The sequence below is a fragment of the Brassica oleracea genome, chromosome C7 (genome assembly GCF_000695525.1).
Source record: "Brassica oleracea var. oleracea cultivar TO1000 chromosome C7, BOL, whole genome shotgun sequence".
In the NCBI taxonomy this organism is placed as follows: Eukaryota; Viridiplantae; Streptophyta; class Magnoliopsida; order Brassicales; family Brassicaceae; genus Brassica; species Brassica oleracea.
The window spans coordinates 10,314,131-10,332,173 of NC_027754.1; the positions used below are offsets into that span (position 1 = coordinate 10,314,131).

At 40.7% G+C, this 18,043-nt stretch overlaps 1 protein-coding gene and 2 long non-coding RNA genes across 6 annotated transcripts; all 3 read right to left on the bottom strand.

Annotated features, from left to right (window-relative positions):
• Positions 1 to 6,342: 6,342 nt before the first annotated feature.
• On the bottom strand, positions 6,343 to 8,169 carry LOC106302548. Its single transcript, XM_013739035.1, has 3 exons — positions 8,033 to 8,169; positions 7,487 to 7,952; positions 6,343 to 7,083 (listed from the first exon to the last, which is right to left on the bottom strand). The coding sequence occupies exons 1-3, from the start codon at positions 8,167 to 8,169 to the stop codon at positions 6,343 to 6,345; spliced, it is 1,344 nt and encodes a 447-aa protein (XP_013594489.1).
• A 5,665-nt stretch (positions 8,170 to 13,834) lies between these two features.
• LOC106301692 lies at positions 13,835 to 14,612 on the bottom strand. The gene is made up of 3 exons (XR_001262277.1): positions 14,526 to 14,612; positions 14,249 to 14,337; positions 13,835 to 14,173 (listed from the first exon to the last, which is right to left on the bottom strand). It is a non-coding gene; the product is annotated as an uncharacterized LOC106301692 (long non-coding RNA).
• Positions 14,613 to 14,691: 79 nt separating this feature from the next.
• LOC106301691 lies at positions 14,692 to 16,550 on the bottom strand. 4 transcript variants are annotated; one of them, XR_001262276.1, is made up of 5 exons: positions 16,204 to 16,550; positions 15,836 to 16,118; positions 15,599 to 15,756; positions 14,896 to 15,502; positions 14,692 to 14,741 (listed from the first exon to the last, which is right to left on the bottom strand). It is a non-coding gene; the product is annotated as an uncharacterized LOC106301691 (long non-coding RNA). The 4 variants fall into 4 exon arrangements; XR_001262274.1 differs by having other exon boundaries at positions 14,692 to 14,735; positions 14,896 to 15,525; XR_001262273.1 differs by having other exon boundaries at positions 14,896 to 15,525.
• Between the last annotated feature and the right edge of the window lie 1,493 nt (positions 16,551 to 18,043).

The window sequence follows — 18,043 nt, forward strand, 5'->3', positions numbered from 1 at the left end:
GATCAATCCCGAATATTTTTCCGCTCCCGTTCTGATGCTCTAAATATTTTTAATAGACTCCAGATGAATTCTGATATCCTGTAAAAATATTTCCCGAGCCTCCGGCTTCCTCGAAGAATTCCATAATACCGAAATTAGGGTTTTCGCCCAATTTTGGGTTTTCCCGTCGTGCTTCGATCCCGTCGTGCTTGCTTCCCGTCGTGCTTAATTCCCGTCCTGCTTCCAACTTATGATGTCTCCAGAATAATATTTTACTGATATGAATATTTTCCGAGAAAACTTCGTGATGAAGAAACGTCGGTCTTCAAAAACGTCGAGCTTTTGAAACGTCGTGCTTCCAAAAATGTTATGCTTCCAAAACGTCCGTCTGATCAATCTAAGACATCTTCTAACTATGGTCGAGCAACTTATTCGACTCATAGTTCACACACGATCACTTCTTCTCCCACCTCGTACTTTAAAGCTTCTCGATCTATCCTTATCACCCGCGACTTGACCACCACAAACATACTCGACCATTCTCATTTTTTTTTTTTTAACGGGTTTCTACAGACGCACCATTCGTGTTCACAACAGAGATATCATAAAACTTCTGGAAAGAGCTTCGAGAGATGAGCCAAGCTACATATGTCTTCCTGAAGAATGCTAGCTTATTCACACAGACCAAGCTGGTACCAGAGATCTACACCAAGGACGAGATCAGTGAGATGTTTTATGGAGTCTGTGGAACCCAAGAGAAGTATGAAGGTGATTTCCAGATGAAGCTTGATGGTGTCTACCATCCACTGAATGATAGCATCGTTTGGTTAACTACATGCATGGAAGAGATGAGGCAAGACATAGCCAAAATTCAGCAAGCGACTGATGCTTCTCGCCATACATCGATCGACAGAAGACAACATGCATCGATCGATAATCCCTTACCTACATCGATCGACCAATGCTTACCAGCATCGGTCGACAACAGTCCACCACACTTACCTCCGATGAAGTCTCCAAAAGATTTTCACACCAGAGAAGAGATAGATCAGTTGGTCGAAGAGATCTATAGAGCTCTGGACGCTACAGAAGAGAGGCTTGATGGGAGATGTGATGACATTTATTTCCCAATGGATCTTAGCATTATTGCTTTGACTTCCAAGATTGAAGCTATACAAGGGGAATTGGTGGAGATTCAGAGTTACATTGCCCGTCGACCAGAAGCAACCGCAACGATCGACAGATGCAACAGCATATCGACCGATATTCGTAGACAGGCATCGGTCGACGATGCTACAAACCGAGGCCGGCTAGTACCAAAGGTGAAATCAGACATGTCTGACTCTCATTACCATGGAAAGGAGATCTCAGCTGACACTTACGCCACACTTAGAAGACATCAGTTCAACCTTGAGAGTCTTGAAGATAGGTTGCAGAGAATGGAAAACACAACTGCAACAATGAAGGAAAAATGGCGCAGAGGGGATGAAGCAATGAGAGACTTCACTAGTAAATGGTTCAACAAGCGCAGAGAAGAGATGGATACTTGTTTTCCAACAAGTTCCTGTTTTCAACACTACTAGCCCAATCACCTCCAAAAGTCAAGGTAAATGACAACCCACTATTAGGTAATATTTATTTAGTTTTTATTAATATACTATTTATGTTGGTTTTTAATTATTGCAGGTCATAAAAAAAAAAGAGCCGAGTAGACGATTGCCATAAGTATCGACCGACGAGAAGCTGTCGCCATCGATCGACATTGCCTTAACTGCCGCGACCGATATCAACATCCTTACATCGGTCGACATCCATTCCGGTCTGGTATATCGTTCTAACTTGTTACATTGAGTCCTTATGATTTAGTTATCACCATAACTCCGACTGAATTTACACTGGGGACAGTGTACTTTAAGTCTGGGGGAGGAGGTTTACTGGTAGTAATTTATTTATGAGTCTTATTAAAACGTTTTTCAAAAAAAGTTTTTATTGAGTCAAGAAGGGGATAATGAACTTTTATATTTTTGCTTGTTATCTAACCACTCTTTAGCACTATTCTAGACCTACTGATTGCAGATAGTACTAAAGATACTAAAGTGGATCAACTTGTCAACTATTCACACTTGCTGAGATTGTTTGAAGGAACCAAAGCTGACCTCCAACACTAAACTTGACACAACTACTTGTCTTGTGGCTTAGTATACATGGGATTGGATTCTTCTAACAAGTCTGGAAGGTAAAGCCTTCTGTAGATAGATTTATCACCCTTTCTCTCTCTATATTCGAATTATAGATAGATAGATAGATAGATAAAAAAAAATTATTATAATGTATATCTATTAGAGATTTATTAGGAAGGAATTCGAACAAGACTTGGTGTCTACAACCATTAAGGCTTACTTCATAAGAATTCTATAGGTAAAGGATTAGAACAGGACTTGGTGGCTACAACCATTAAGACTTCTTTCACAAATAATCCTAGGATATAGGTCAAAAAGAAGTGAACATGACTTGGTGGCAACCACCATTAAGGCTTGATTCATGGAAGCCTGTCCAATCTTGGTCAATGATCTTGCAAATATAAGCAGATTTTGACTTAGAGAGAAAATTAGTAGAGAGAGAGGATAGTAACTAATGTTTACCTGCAGCTCCAGATACTTGTTTGAAAGTCCATGCATCCTGTGATCGATACCCCCAAGGTAAATCCTACACTTTTATTTATGCTAAGAAATGAGGTTGGTAGAGGGAAATGTCAGGCGAGATTTGCTAAGTTGTTGGCTAGATGAATTTGGTTGCTAAGCTAGGATATGGTATAATGTCCTTTTGTGATTAGAACTTTTTAGATGTGGATTGCAATATTGTAGAGGTGATGATTCTAAGTTTTAAATCATGTGAGTCCCTGCTGTTTTAAAACCTCTTTCTGAGAGACTGCTTGTTTGTTTTGCTTGAGGACAAACAAAAATGTAAATCTGAGGTAGTTGATAGACCATGGATTTGACCCACTTTTATCCATGGTTTATAAGGGTTTTATTACTAATTATTATATTATAGAGTCTATTTAGAATATTTATAGGATCAGGAGTGATTTGGAGATAAGTGATGATTTTGGAGCATTTTGGAGATATTTGGAGGAAGCACCCGAGATGACCATCGAGCTCGACCATCGGTCGATATTGAAGAGGAATAATCGATCGATGATCATGTCTTGACATCGATCGACAGCGAAGCGCGCAGAAAGCCCATTTGGTCACAGCCAACTTGAAGCCAAAGTTTTCACCAATTTACAGGATTACCTCTGACGAGTTTTAACCTAATTATATAAGCTTTGCCACTATGTTAGAGGCAAAGTGTGTTTTCTTGTTTTATTATTTTCATAGCAAGGTTTTCTAGGATTTTGATGGATTGGAGAGAATATCCAAAGTTATAATTTGTGATTGGAACTCCATTAATATCTATTTACTATTCTAATGAAGTTTTCTTACCTAATTGATGTTATGAATTGCTTAGCCATGTCTGAGTAGTTTCTTTGTTATATTTTAGGGTTTAAATAGGTTAGGAGGGATTAGCCCCAACTATAGATTGCTGAGTTGTGGTAATTGTCATTAGGATTGTTCATTAATGTCTGTCTCTAGATTAGCTACCTAGAACCTGCCCTAGGATTGATAGATAAAAGCGAGAGCTTATTCTCATCCTGAAAACATTCAAACTAAGCTAAGTTTCTTGCTATGAGTAAGGCGAGAGCTGATCTAGTGAGCTTAGTAAACTACCATTCAACCCGCGCATAAAGCTTAACTAGAAGCGCGTCGATCGATATCATTATTGAATAAACTATCGACGGAGCGAAAGGTGAATCGACCGATATCCCTATAGGATCATCGATCGACACTTTCTAATTGATCGACAAACGATAGTTTAGATCATTAGATCTAGTTAATAGACAAGTCCAAACATGCGAAAGCTGATAGACTTGTTGACTATGTAGTTGAGCTTTACATTATCATGCATGCAACTCATCAGGTATCTGTAGGTTTATAATCCCAAGTTTCCTGAATAAAAATCCTAAGTCTAGCTATTTCCTTTTAAGCACCAAAACCTCAACCAATCCATTTAGCAAACATTTGCTTGATAAAAACTGCAATTTACATTTAAATCAATAAAATATCCTGCTTAGCAAATCATATTAGATTTCTTAGGTTCCCTAGCTCCCTGTGAATTCGATCCCTAAGTACAACAACTCGACCTCTTATTTGAGAGAGTATAAATCACTCCTTAGGGTAATTTGGGTGGTATCAATCCTATCCCGGTTTCGTCCGATACAGTGGAGGTCGCGACTGAGGTTGCGAGTGATGATGAGGAAGTGAACTGGCCTGCGAGCGAATTCGGAGTTTCCATGTCTGGGAACTTTGGTTATGATCTGTGAGAAGTGAGGCTAGCATTTGATGGGAAGATGTTTTCCCTTTATGTTGTGTTTATGGCCGAGTGTGGCCTTTTGTGTTTGATTCCGTGTGGGCCTGTTTATCCACTTTTGTTTGTATTGGGACTGGCCGTTGGTGGCTTCGAATCCCAACGGCTTTATGTATGATGAAAAATTATTTAGTACGAACGTGTTTGAAAACCGAGAAAAAAATATGAGTTGTCGTCTCACATTTAGTTCTGATGAGGCGTTCCATCTGTTGGTTTGTTCAGGACACGACTTTCTCGTGAATATTTTTCTTACAGAGTTTCGTGAACGTTTAAGATGCGAACAAAGAGACATGTTTTAGGATCTCATTTCATTTTTAGATATCATGTCTTGAGATGTTAGAGAACAGTGTGCTGGGTTTAGGGAAAGACCTAGGTTTACCCTCGGTTTTAAGGCTTATGCGGTGACTAGCCGGCTATCGATTGCCTGTTTCAATTTAAACCTGATTCGTACCGATTTAAAGTCCGCGATAGGTTCTCGGCTTATACAACTTGTATGGTAAGAATCGAGCATCTCTCGAGAGATAATCTGGAAGTGCTGACCAAAATTTTGGATTTCTTTTATAGCGCGCTATTATCCTTGTGTCGGATGTTTGTGGACCATGTCTTCGAGATATAATGGTCGAGATGCGTTTGTTTAAGATGGCTAAAGTGTTCATCGGGGCCAATCGACGAACAGGGTGTTAATGTTTGTGATTTTATAGTCGCGTTCAGACTATTATTTGATCCTGGATGTATTGCTTTGAGATAACTTTGACGTCTCGCAGTTTTCTCAAGAATTCATCTTTCGAAAATATTTTGATTTAGAGTTTGCGAATGTTTCGCGTTTTTTGGGACGGATAGGATAAGAATTTCTAAGTTTGTAGAAATTTTGTAAGTGTGTCCTGAGACTGTTTGTTGGTTAAAGCATAAGATTTCGTAAAGTACTGATGTAAAAGTTTTTAAAAATCTCGAGTACAGTAGCGAATATCTAAAACGTGGGAGTATACGAATATACGTATACGTACCCACTCCCCCCCCCCCTTTTAGAGAGGGGGATAGCTGAATTCGTCTTTAGACGAGCTGCCTACCTACCCCTTTCGAGGATCAAGCCATCTCGTAGTTCTATTTGTGCCGCGAGTATTTTTAATCGGCGGTTAGGGTTGCGTCGACCGCTTTTGCTGCACAGACTGTGGCTGCGTCGACGTCTTCTTCCGGGTTTTTCTCCTCCGGTTGGGAAGTAGCGTTAGCCTCGGAGTCGTGCTGGTTTTTGATGTCCGAGCTGGTTGCTTCAGCAGACGATGCTAAGTCGTCTTTCATCGAAGTGTTTTCAGCTGAAGACAGAGTTATCTTCGTGCGCTTGCGTTTTGTCATTGTGGTAGTCGTAGCTTGTCTTAGCTTATGTTCCGCGAGGAAGCGAAGTCGCGACTGCTTCTGACAACCCCAGATGGCTGTGATTCCCTTTTGGGTTGGGAATTTGACGCCCAGGTGATATGTAGATGGGACGGCTTTCATGGCGTTTATCCATGGAGTTCCCATGATCACGTTATAGATGGCGGGATGGTCGACCACCGCAAAGTCGATGTTCTTTGTGACTTCCTTGGCCATGACTGGCAGCTGGATCGATCCGAGAGTCATTGACGTCTCCCCTGAGAAGCCTGTCAACTGTTTTGGCGTTGGTACGACTTCTTCGAGTTCGACGTTCATCATTTTGAGAGTATCGCGGAAGATAACGTTGACCGTGCTCCCCGTATCAATGAGAACTCTTGCGACCTCTAGATCTCGTATGACGAGATCTATGACGAGCGGATCACAATGCGGCTGATCGATTCCGCCGGCCCCTTCCGCCTCGAAAATTATCGAGTTGTTCCGAGCATCCCGGGGCGGAGACCAGTTAGGCCAGTTGGCGATTGAGTCGGCTTTTCACTGATAGTCTTTAATGGCCGAAACCGTATCGTTGCAGTATTGTGATCCTCCGACAATCATGTTTATTCTACAACGATTGATGTCGTTTCCTTTTTCGTCATGTCTCCTTCCGCGTTTATCTCCCGACTGGTTCCTTTGAGGAGAATTTTCCGCGGGCGGATTTTTATCAATCTTTGGAGGACGGTCAGAATCACGGACAAGGTTTTTCACGCTGGTTACCTCGGAGAGTTCTCCGGCAAGCAGTTTTGCGTCCAGTCTCGCTCCCAGGACTTTGCAGTTGGTGGTTGAGTGTCCTCGGGTCTGGTGGAACTCGCAGAAGGTGTTCTCGTCATACGCAGGGTTGCGGGTCCACGTGTTCCCTGAAGTTCTGCCCTGCTCGGGGTTGATCGCATAGTTATGCGCCCCTTGGAGCTCTTCTCCCTCGTGATGGGCATACTTTTCGTTACGAGGGTTCTTCTTTCTGGGCTTTTGGTCTACGTCTTTTGAGGAGCCTTTCGTCGGCTTATGCTTTTGTGACAAAAGTTTCATCTCCTCCTCGATCATGATGTAGTCCGTTGCCATGTGGAGAGCGTCTTGGATCGTCTGTGGCTTGTCGAGGCTTATCCACTTTTTGAATTTCGACTTGTACCAGAGTGTTTTTCTGAGAGCGTCTATGGCCACTTTGTCGCTTATTCCGCTAACCCTTGACATGACCAGCTTGAATCTGCTCATGAAATCGCGGAGAGGCTCGTCTTCTCCCTGAAGAGTCTCCAGAGGTCTACGTCAGACGTTTCTCTATCTATGAACATAGAATATTGCTTGAGAAACGCTGATGCAAGCTGGCGGAAACTTTCGATGGAGTTTCGCCTAAGACGAGAGAACCACTCGAGAGTCGCTCCTTCCAGATTCTCGACGAAGATGCGTCAGTAGCCTGCATCCTTCTCACTTTCTCGAAGCCTAGCCCTTCCCATCGTCATCTGGAAAGCTTGCAGATGCGCTTTGCGATCAGTTGTACGATTGTATATTGGCACTTTGATCTTTCCAGGATCAGAGTTTCGGTGATGCGAGTTGTGAAGGGTGTTTTTCGGGCTTCCTCGAGTAATCTGTCGATTTCAGGGGCAGCGCTAGTAGTGTGATGGATCTGAGACTTCACTGCCCTTACCTCCGCGACAGTCTTTTTTATGTAATCTCGAAGGTTGCGGATGTCAGGACTTTCTTCAGCAGTTTTCCGACCTTGTCGGCGTTTGCTGCAAGTGATCGCGGCCTGCTCCTCAGCTAGCTTCTCTTGTTCAACCCAGAAGATGTTTTCTTCTTCCTCAGTCATGGGTTTGCTAAACGGAGAGTCTTCTCGAGCTGCTTGGCTCCGAGTTCTCCTTGGATGGACGTCAGCGTCTTCTTCTGAATCATCAAAATGGTCGCTGGGATCCAAGTTGATGCGTTCGAACTCGTCATCCTCCACTCCCTTTGCGGGAGACGGAGGGTTTTCAGAATCCTGGTTCTCGACAGAGGCAGTCTTGCTAGGGGCTTGCCCCGAATGTTTTTCTCGCAAAGTACCGGACCTGTTGCGAAATCGAGTCTTTTCCCGCAAACCTTTTTGGTTCCCCAGGGACGGATTGCTCGAGTCCTTCCTGTTAAGGTTTCGACATGTTTAGTCAAGGTGTTCACGAGCCTATCCTGTTCTTCCGACCTTTTTTCATAGGTGGCGAACATCTTTTTAAACTCCTCGAGCGTTGCGGCGATGGCTGGTGTGTTGGCCGCGGAAACATCCGCCGCTGGAGTGTTGAGATTGGTGTTGCTTTCTACGTTGAGAGGAGTCTGCAGGATGTTTCCATCGTCATTCGTCATATCTGATTGAGCGTTTTGCGGCTGAGAGTTAGATTGATCCGTACTCCCCTCCTTCTAGCTCCAAACTGTGGGAACATAAATTCACACCGTCGATTTTCGTTAAATTAGGAAAGTTTGGAAAACCCTAATTTCCCAGAGGTCCCGGATATCTGCTAAACCACACGCCAAGAAATCAGAGTACGAGGATGAAAATGATGAAAATATAAGAAATCGTAAAAAGAGAGCAAAAAGAAGTCTTATTCCGAATTTGCGTATGAGCGTTTACAACAAGGTAGGAGCCTTGGCTACAAGAGCTTTCGGCGAGTTCCCTAGTTCTAATAACCTAAGACTGCGTAACCTAGTTGAGTCGCAGCTCGAAATAACAAAAACGTAAAGTTGTCTAATTGCTCTAAGTGCTAAGTTTGCTCTGGAAAAGTTCCTTCTTTTGTGCCTCTCGCCTAGGACTCCTTATATACTCCCTCCAAGGTTGGTTTGAGCTTCCCTCTTCTACCCTTAAGCCGTCATAACTCGAAAATGGAGATATTCTATTTTTCTCGATCTTCATGATTATATGCGGAAACTTAACATTTATCTGCGGAAATTTGACATTTACCTTTTCCTGCGGACTAAGTATAAACCGGCATAGTATCTATAGGCTTTTCCTTAAAAAATCGTAAGTGAGTTTCTAATCACGTTTTAGACCTATTTGGGCCGTCTTTCGACTCGAAACGTTTATTACGATTTTTATCTATAAAAATAAACTTTCCGCAATTTTTATCGTAAAATTTAAGTGATAACTCCAATCGATGGGAGTGAGAGATGGTATTGTCGTGGCCTGTAGAAGATGGTATTAAGGAATTTAGACGAGAATGCACGGATTCATGTCGTGGTGATCTTACTCGTTGATTGATGTTCGGGACAGTCCAGTCATTGAATATTGACCTGGTCCGTGCATGGACCGGTCACAACGTCCGACCTGGCCTGGCTCGGGACCGGTCGCTACATTGCGATCTGGTCCGTGCGTGGACCGGTCGCAACGTTGCGACTTGGTCCGTGCGTGGACCGGTCGTAACGTTGCGACCTGATCCGTGTGGTATGGTTGCAACGTTGCGACCTGGTCCGTGTGTGGACCGGTCGCAACGTTTTGACCTGGTCCGTGCTCGGTTCGGTCACTCTGCGTTGATCGGTTTGGATACTTGTCCGATGTTCTAGGACAATTGGTGTTTGGTGGCTCGATTGAAGCTTTTTTAAGAATTTTATCGTGAAAATATTTCCGCAAAAGTTTCTTTATGAAAATTAGTTTCCCGAAAAGTGTTTTTACTCGTTTTAAGGATATTTGGATGTTAACTTCGTCATGACCGTTTTTGACCCCAACAGCCGTCGATTGATGAGAAGGGCTTTCCATCGATCGATATTTCTTGGTAACCGTCGGTCGATATTCTGAATAAATAATCGACCATCTTCTATTTCCAGCAAAGCTCAAAAGGTTTCCAAATAGCTCCAAATACATCATTTTCCTCTAGTAAGTACTTGAACCTGTAATTACTCTAAATAGACTCTATATAGTAGTAAATAAACCTTAAAACACTAATATACCATGGCTAATAATGGGTAAAATCTATGGTTTATCAACTCCCCCAGACTTACTCTTTTGCTTGTCCTCAAGCAAAACATACTAGAGCAGTCTCTCTGAGAGAGGTTTGAAAACAGCAGGGACTCACATGATTTAAAACTTAGAATTATCACCTCTGCAATATTGCAATCCACATCTAAAAATTTCTAATCACAAAAGCACATTATACCATATCCTAACTTAGCAACCAAATTCACCTAGCCAACAACTTAGCAAATCATGTCTGACATTCTCCTCTACCAACCTCATTTCTTAGCATAAATAAGAGTGCATGCTTTACCTTGGGAGTATCGATCACATGATGCAAGGAATTTCAAACAAGTATCTGGATCTGCAGGTAAAATGCTTACAAGCCTTGTTATCATGAGAAACTATGACTTATATATTAATAAAGCCGTGAGCTCAATCCAATTTCCGTCTCTCGTACGACGTCTCTAACAGGTTACTTCGAACTCTTGTCTTAACCCATGAACATAAACGAAGTCGATCATTTAATGATCAAACGGATTGATGCAATACATCAAGCAACTTGGATCAAACTACTATCGTTGAGAGATGTCTATGTATTTTGTACAAATAATACATCAAATGTGCCGACGTCTAAAGATATAGTAGTTTGATCCAAACGGTTTCATGTTTAAAGAGATAGTAGCTTGATCAAAACAGTTTCTTCGTAAAGTGGTCTCCGATATTTCTTCCCTATTCGGTTTCTACGTCTAAAGAGATAGTAGTTTGATCAAAACGGTTTCTTCTTCCCTGGTAAACAAAAATGGACTATATTCCCATGCTGAACAACATTAGAGATATTGGGAGAGAGAGGGATCTTGACTGAACTCATAATCGAGCTGCCTACGTACCCATTGCGGGATCAAGTCTAACATAGTTCAAAGATAATTGTCTCTAAAGAGACGTCGGGTTTATCAATCTTGAAGGAGACATCGGTCTTGAGGGAGACATCGATCTTCGTCGGTCTTTGAGCGAGACATCGATCTTCGTCGGCCTTTGAGCGATACATCGATCTTCGTCGATCTCGGATAAGACGTAGGGTTGGGTTGTACTCTTCTTCATGGACACCTTTACTTCGGGAAGTATGTCATTCTGGTTTCATCCTCGAGCTTACACGGGCTCCTTCGTTCGTGATCATAAATAACATATGATCCCGTCCTTTGTATTAACAAATACGGAGTCGTCTTTGTTTACTTTTCTTGTCTTCTAGTAGAAGAGTCCCGATGATTGGAGAGTGTATAACCAAAGCGTAATGTCTTAATCGAAATGGTGATTAATTGTGATGATCATCTTTTATCTATAAGTGGTGGTGGAATAATGGGATCTGGAGCTTGTAAGGTGGCCTCTTGTCCTTTTATAGGACTCTTTTTATGTTGTTTGGTTGTTACACGTGCTTCCTTCTTCTAATCTTTGACTTCTTCTTGAATTAATAAGAGGCCGAGATAATAGGAAACTAATATAATAATGGTGGGAAAGACTTGGTGACAAATCATCGTCCAACATTTGTCCCCCAGTTCTTCAAGTGAGTTGACGATGTTGAAGGATGGTAAAGCTTCTGACAATAATATGACTCCAAGTCGATTTTCCTATGGAGGTTCTTTGAGTTGCTTTGACGTTTGATGGAAAGTACGTGCAAGAGATATTGTATTGAATGTTCTTTCTTACTTCTCTTGTTTTACACGACTTATTAAAGCTCTTTGAGCGAGTCCCTGGCTCCGAGACTTGTTAATGAGAATGGTGAGCATGAATCGTAGCTCATCTTCCTCTTCAAAGGTCAATGCTGTCGGCAAGGGAGATACCAGTCCTGATGTATTAGATCAATCAATAGGACTGTTTCCGCTTGGTCTGTCGCTTTGTCGGGTCCAAACCCCAAGAGGTCGGACGATCGGGGATTGTAGATCCCAACACATTTAAAGGTGTTAATGTTCGTTGTTGCAGGTTTTCTCTATTGGTTGCAGTAAAATCGGCTCGCCCTAATATCGTGAGCTGAGTGTCGTGATGACTCGTATTCTTTGGATTTTGTATTGGGAATCTTCGTGTTTCGTATGGGATTTCTCATCTCGCTTAGGTAATGTCTCAGAGTTTGGTGTATGATGGATCACATTAGGTCGAGATAGCGGTTTTGTCAGTCTTGAGCGAGTACACCGGTTTCATGTTAATGGCATCGTATGAATACGAGCTTGTGTCATTAGCATGATCGCTTTTCATTATTGTCGTCAATAATATCCTTAGCTTCAACAAATACAAAGATGTATATCCTTTGTGAGAATATACATAGAGTAATGCGTCACTTTTTGTTGAATAATTAAACGGTGGAGGAATTGTTTATCCATTATGGAAACATAATGATTAAATACCATGGTGATGATTATTATATTTGTGGTCGTTTCTCTCTTTGAGTCACGAGCTCTCATGGTCTTTAGATTGCTATTACAGAGACGTGTTCCACTCGAGGTCTTGATATGGAGCTTCCTCCTTCTAGTTTCACCGATCTCGTGGCCTAGAGAATTATGTCTCTTGTAAAGCATGTTGACCAAGTTGATTCTTCTGTAGGGAGTTCGTGAAGTCGTTTGCCATTCGATAGCAAGGTCGTGCAAGAGAGACTGCATTTGAGCGTTCGATCTAGGTTTCTTCATGATCGGAATGTGAGCTTGATCTACGTCATTAGATGGATTGTGTTAAGTCGTTCAAGGTTCGTTCGATCACCGAGTGATCGACTTCGTTTATATCTTTGTATTTGAGGTAAGAGTTCGATGTAATCTGTTAAGAATGTTGCGGGGGAGATGAAAAACGAATGGAGCTCAGGCTGTGGCTGTACAAGTAGTGGATCGAGCTCGTAAACATAGTCGCTGATTCTGAACAGTATGAAGATTTCTTTTAATCTCTCGTGGTAGATTGGATTTATGAGCTTTTGATGTGAGTCTGGTCGTTTATTTCGCGTTGACTCTGGTGTATGTAAATATTGTGTGTTTGTGTAAAGGTGTTGGAAATATATAATCCCAACGAATCATCAAGTGAATGCGAGATGATTGGCTACATGTCGATAGTAGACGCAAATACGGAGACGTCTTTGTTTACTTTTCTTGTCTTCTAGTAGAAGAGTCCCGATGATTGGAGAGTGTATAACCAAAGCGTAATGACTTAATCGAAATGGTGATTGATTGTGATGATCATCTTTTATCTATAAGTGGTGGTGGAATAATGAGATCCGGAGCTCGTGAGGTGGCCTCTTGTCCTTTTATAGGATTCTTTTTCTGTTGTTTAGTTGCTACACGTGCTTCCTTCTTCTCAGCTTTGACTTCTTCTTGAATTAATAAGAGGCCGAGATATTTGGAAACTAATAACCAATTCTTTTGACTTGATCTTTGTGAAAGATTAATATAATAATGGCATGAAAGACTTGGTGACAAGTCATGGTCCAACGGTTAGTTCCTATCTTTTCTCTTTTCTAATTTCTCTTTTTAGTCAAAGTCTGGTTTCATTGCAGGATCATTGACCAAGATTGGACAGACTTCCATGAATCAAGCCTTAATGGTGGTTGCCACCAAGTCCTGTTCACTTCTTTTTGACCTATATCCAAGAATTCATGTGAATCGAACCTTGATTATTACCGCCACCAAGTCTCGTTCGAATTATTTTGTTGGAATCCTTATGAAGCAAGCCTTAATGGTTGTAGCCACAAAATTCTGTTCGGATTCCACCTAACTAACATTTTTTTTAAATCACTACAAGAAAAATGGTCTTTCTTAGCGTAAGAAAACAGCTATAATATGTTGTTGTTAGCGTTATTGAAACCGCTATGTCTGCCCCAGCTATAATAGGTCTCCTCTATATGATAGCAGTTTTTTAAACGCCATTATATCAAAGACATATGATAGCCTTGTTTTTAACTTGCTATGGTTAGTCGAATATTATTACAGCTTTTGTTTTGGATGCTATTATATTTTCTATCATAGTAATGTATCAATGCTATATCTATTATCGATTATGTGCTATTAGAAACTGTTCACAGAAACATGTTTTTGTGAATTAGATTTACATAAAAAAAATATTCAATTTATATTTCATTGATAAAACCAAAATTTACTTATATCATTACCACAAACATGTCTACATTTTCATCAAATCTTACACAAACATCAGAGCTAAATATAAAAAGGACTAGAGAAAACAAGGGAACTAAATCAAAACCTTGAGCTCCCATTTCCTTCTTGGCCTTAGCATGTATCTCTGATGTGTGAGAACATCTTCTGCCCTCTCAGCTTTGACATCGAGAGTAGTATATCCAGTTACTGTCTTTGCGGTTCCTGTCTTTGCACGAGCTATGATGTCTCGTTTTTACAGTGCAGGAACTAACACATCCCTAGCATCAACTACCATAACAATCTGAAGAAAAAGAGTAAGAATTAAATAAACAAAGACGTTTAATGAGAGGGTTAGTACACTTTGCCAAGGACTTACCAAATCACTACGTTCAAGCACTCGCCAAAACTGTCTCCAGATGTCGAGGTTCTTTTCGAAAGGAGTCAACACAAGCTTTTCATTTTCCTCTAGCCGAAACACAAATACAAGAGAACAAGTAAGCACGTATAAGCAAATGGCAATGAGCAATATAGAACAGTGCACATGACGAAAACAATTCATACACGCCAACAAACATTTCAGTAACGGATAGATATTGATTTTTTTATAAGAATCACACTAGAGAGGTAAGAGTCACTAGACAAGAAGCGCTAACCTCACAAACATCCGGCGCCAATTCAGAAAAGTTTGTTTTTCATTAGCATCAAGTTCTTCCACTGAAATTTCTGATATGCGAGGTCTGAAGATGAAGTCAATGATATTGAATCTCAGAGCTATGGAAATGGAGAAATCAATTAAAAAGAGAATTAAAAGGGGCGTGCCTTCAAGGCACTTGAAGACTACTGGCGTGTAAAGCCTTCTCTATCTGAAACTTAAACATGAGAGAAACATCACAAGATTAAAAGTTGAGCAACTTAAAACAACAACAAATGATACTCGCTCTTTTGCTCCTCGTTTCTGAATTCTGTCTTATACATCAGAAATTAAATTAACACATACACAGACATGACTAAAATCATAAGAACCTGAAAGCAGAGTAGTCTACAGCTTGTTCAGGAGGAGTTTGATGATACAGAAAGCTAAATTCTTTCTAGGTCATGTCTTTGCACGAGCTATGATGTCTCGTTTTTGCAGTGCAGGAACTATCACATCCCTCTTCAGACAACACAAAACACAGGAAGAGGTGACTTATACCACGCTTCTCTAGAGACTCACCAGCTTGTTCAGGAAAAGGATTTTAACCTGAACGGGAAGAGGTGACTTATACCCCGCTTCTCTAGAGACTCATCAGCTTGTTCAGGAAAAGGATTTTAACCTGAACGGGAAGAGGTGACTTATACCCCGCTTCTCTAGAGACTCATCAGCTTGTTCAGGAAAAGGATTTTAACCTGAACGGGAAGAGGTGACTTATACCCCGCTTCTCTAGAGACTCATCAGCTTGTTCAGGAAAAGGATTTTAACCTGAACGGGAAGAGGTGACTTATACCCCGCTTCTCTAGAGACTCATCAGCTTGTTCAGGAAAAGGATTTTAACCTGAACGGGAAGAGGTGACTTATACCACGCTTCTCTAGAGACTCACCGAGGCAAACCGAGTTTCGAGATAACGAATTCTTCAGCATTCAGGGAGCAACCTGCAGCAAAGAAGGCCAGAGACCTATATACTTGTGTAAATAACTTGATACAAAAACCTATAAACCAAATGCTACAGGAATCAAATATAAACATACCTGACAATTGAGACGCACATAAGTTCCATCTCTGTTTCACAAGAGAAAAACTATTTGAAAACACAAACTTTACCAAGAAAGGTGAGAGAAGAAGACCCAGGAGATAGTACAATCACTGCACTGACTCCATTTCTCTAGTGTCAAAACTTTCATTCACCCTAATAACAAAAGGCACAACCCCAATTACAAACACTCTCTATGTCTCATTTCATCAAAAAAGGATGTTTAGAAAGGTACCGTCTTTTATAATCGATACCACCTGTTCCATCAACAAGAGAGAATCTAACTTCAGTGACTTTGGAGAAGTCTTCGTCACTAACTAACCCAACAAGTGACACTTGTTACAAGACCAAACATCACCACACAACTAAGTAACGAAAAGACGGAGAAATCTGGAAGAGATTGTACGTTTGTGAGTCTGATTGCATTGATGACGATACCAGATTTTTTCACCACCGAAATGAAAAGACTCGGTGAAATTCTTCACCCTCACTGGGGCGAGTCCCCGGAAGTCATGATTCTGCACTCACAAACACATAGCAAAGTGGATTTATAATCTTTCATAAATCGAAAAACTTGGGCAAAATTAACATAAGGAATCAGACCCTAGCAGTTGAGGAGGATTGCAAAGAATAAGCTTGAGTAATGCTCTTTCTTTCTCCTTAGAGTCTCCATCTCTACACTTAAGTCGAATAGGCAGAGATGATAAAACTCCAGTGGAATTAAAAAGAATAAGAGCGGAGGATCCAAATCGTCGTGGATGCGGGCAGAGATGGAGTTAGGGTTTGGGTGAACTGGGTTAGAGGGAACGGGAGGTGGAGAGGCGGAGGGCGGCTGTGGAGAAACAATGTGGTGCTGATGGTTGTCGGAGAGATAGAAGAAGCAACATCGAAGGAGAGAAAGATCTGGAAATTTTTTTTTTTCTATCGTGAGACTAAAATGAAAGAGAGTTAAAAAAGGAAAGTTTTAACACCAAACCTAGAAACCGTGGAAATTTTTTTGCCAGAACCAAAATTTGGCTAAGTATTGGCGCTAATAAAGAAAACTAGGCTCGAAAATTCGTTTTCGCTTCCCGCTTAGTGAAAATACGATTTAGCACTAACAAAATGCTATTATAAAGTATCATATTCGAGAATATCATCTTTAATAGCAATTTGTAAATCAATGCTATTAATGCATTTTTTTTGTAGTGAATATCTCTACCTATAAATCTAGGGTTGAATATCTCTATTTTCGAAATATATATAAAAAAAAAATCATTATATTAGAGATTTAATAGGAAGGAATTCGAACATGACTTAGTGGCTACAATCATTAAGATTTGCTTCATAAGAATTTCATAGGTAAAGGATTAGAACATGACTCGGTGGCTACAACCATTAAGGCTTGCTTCACAAATAATCCTAGGATATAGGTCAAAAAGAAGTGAACAAGACTTGGTGGCAACCACCATTAAGGCTTGATTCATGGAAGTCTGTCCAATCTTGGTTAATGATCTTGCATATAAGCAGACTTTGACCAAGAGAGAAAATTAGTAGAGAGAGAGGATATGAACTAATGTTTACCTGCAGGTCTAGATACTTGTTTGAAAGTCCTAGAATCTTGTGATCGATACTCCCAAGGTAAAACCTTCACTTTTATTTTATGCTAAGAAATGAGTTTGGTAGAGGGGAATGAAAGACAAGATTATGCTAAGTTGTTGGCTAGATGAATTTGGTTGCTAAGCTAGGATATGGTATGATGTACTTTTGTGATTAGGACTTCTTAGATGTGGATTGCAATATTGTAGAGGTGAGGATTCTAAGTTTTAAATCATGTGAGTCCCTGCTGTTTCTAAAACCTCTTTCAGAGAGACTGCATGTTTGTTTTGCTTGAGGACATGCAAAATGGTAAGTCTGAGGGAGTTGATAGACTATGGATTTGACCCATTTTCATCCATAGTTTATCGGTGTTTTTACTAATAATTATATTATTATAGAGTCTATTTATTATATTTATAAGATTAGGAATGTTTTGGAGATAAGTGATGATTTTGGAGCATTTTGGAGCATTTTGGAGATATATGGAGCAAGCACCCGAGATGACCATCGAGATCGACTATCGGTCGATATTGGAGAGCTAGAATCGAACGATACACAAGACATGGCATCAATCGACAGCAAAGCGCGCAGGAAGCCCGTTTGGTCACAGCCTACTTGAAGCCCAAGATTTCACTATTTTACAAGATTGCCCCTGACGAGTTTTTAACCTAATTATATAAGCTTTGCCACCATGTTAGAGGCAAAGAGTGCCTTTCTTTGTGTTTCATTGTTTTATTGATAGATAGGAGAGAAGATCCAAAGATATAATTTGTGATTGGAACTCCATTGATATCTATTTTATCTATTCTATGAAGTTTTTATACCTAACTGTTGTTATGAATTGCTTAGCCATGTCTGAGTAGTT

Coding starts and splice junctions, on each gene's coding strand:
- LOC106302548 (XM_013739035.1), bottom strand. CDS start 8,169: ATGACGAATGACGATGGAAACATCCTGCAGACTCCTCTCAACGTAGAA. Junction 7,953..8,032: donor CTCGAGGAGTTTAAAAAGAT/GTTCGCCACCTA, acceptor AAACCTTAACAG/GAAGGACTCGAGCAATCCGT. Junction 7,084..7,486: donor TAAAAAAGACTGTCGCGGAG/GTAAGGGCAGTG, acceptor GAGACTCTTCAG/GGAGAAGACGAGCCTCTCCG.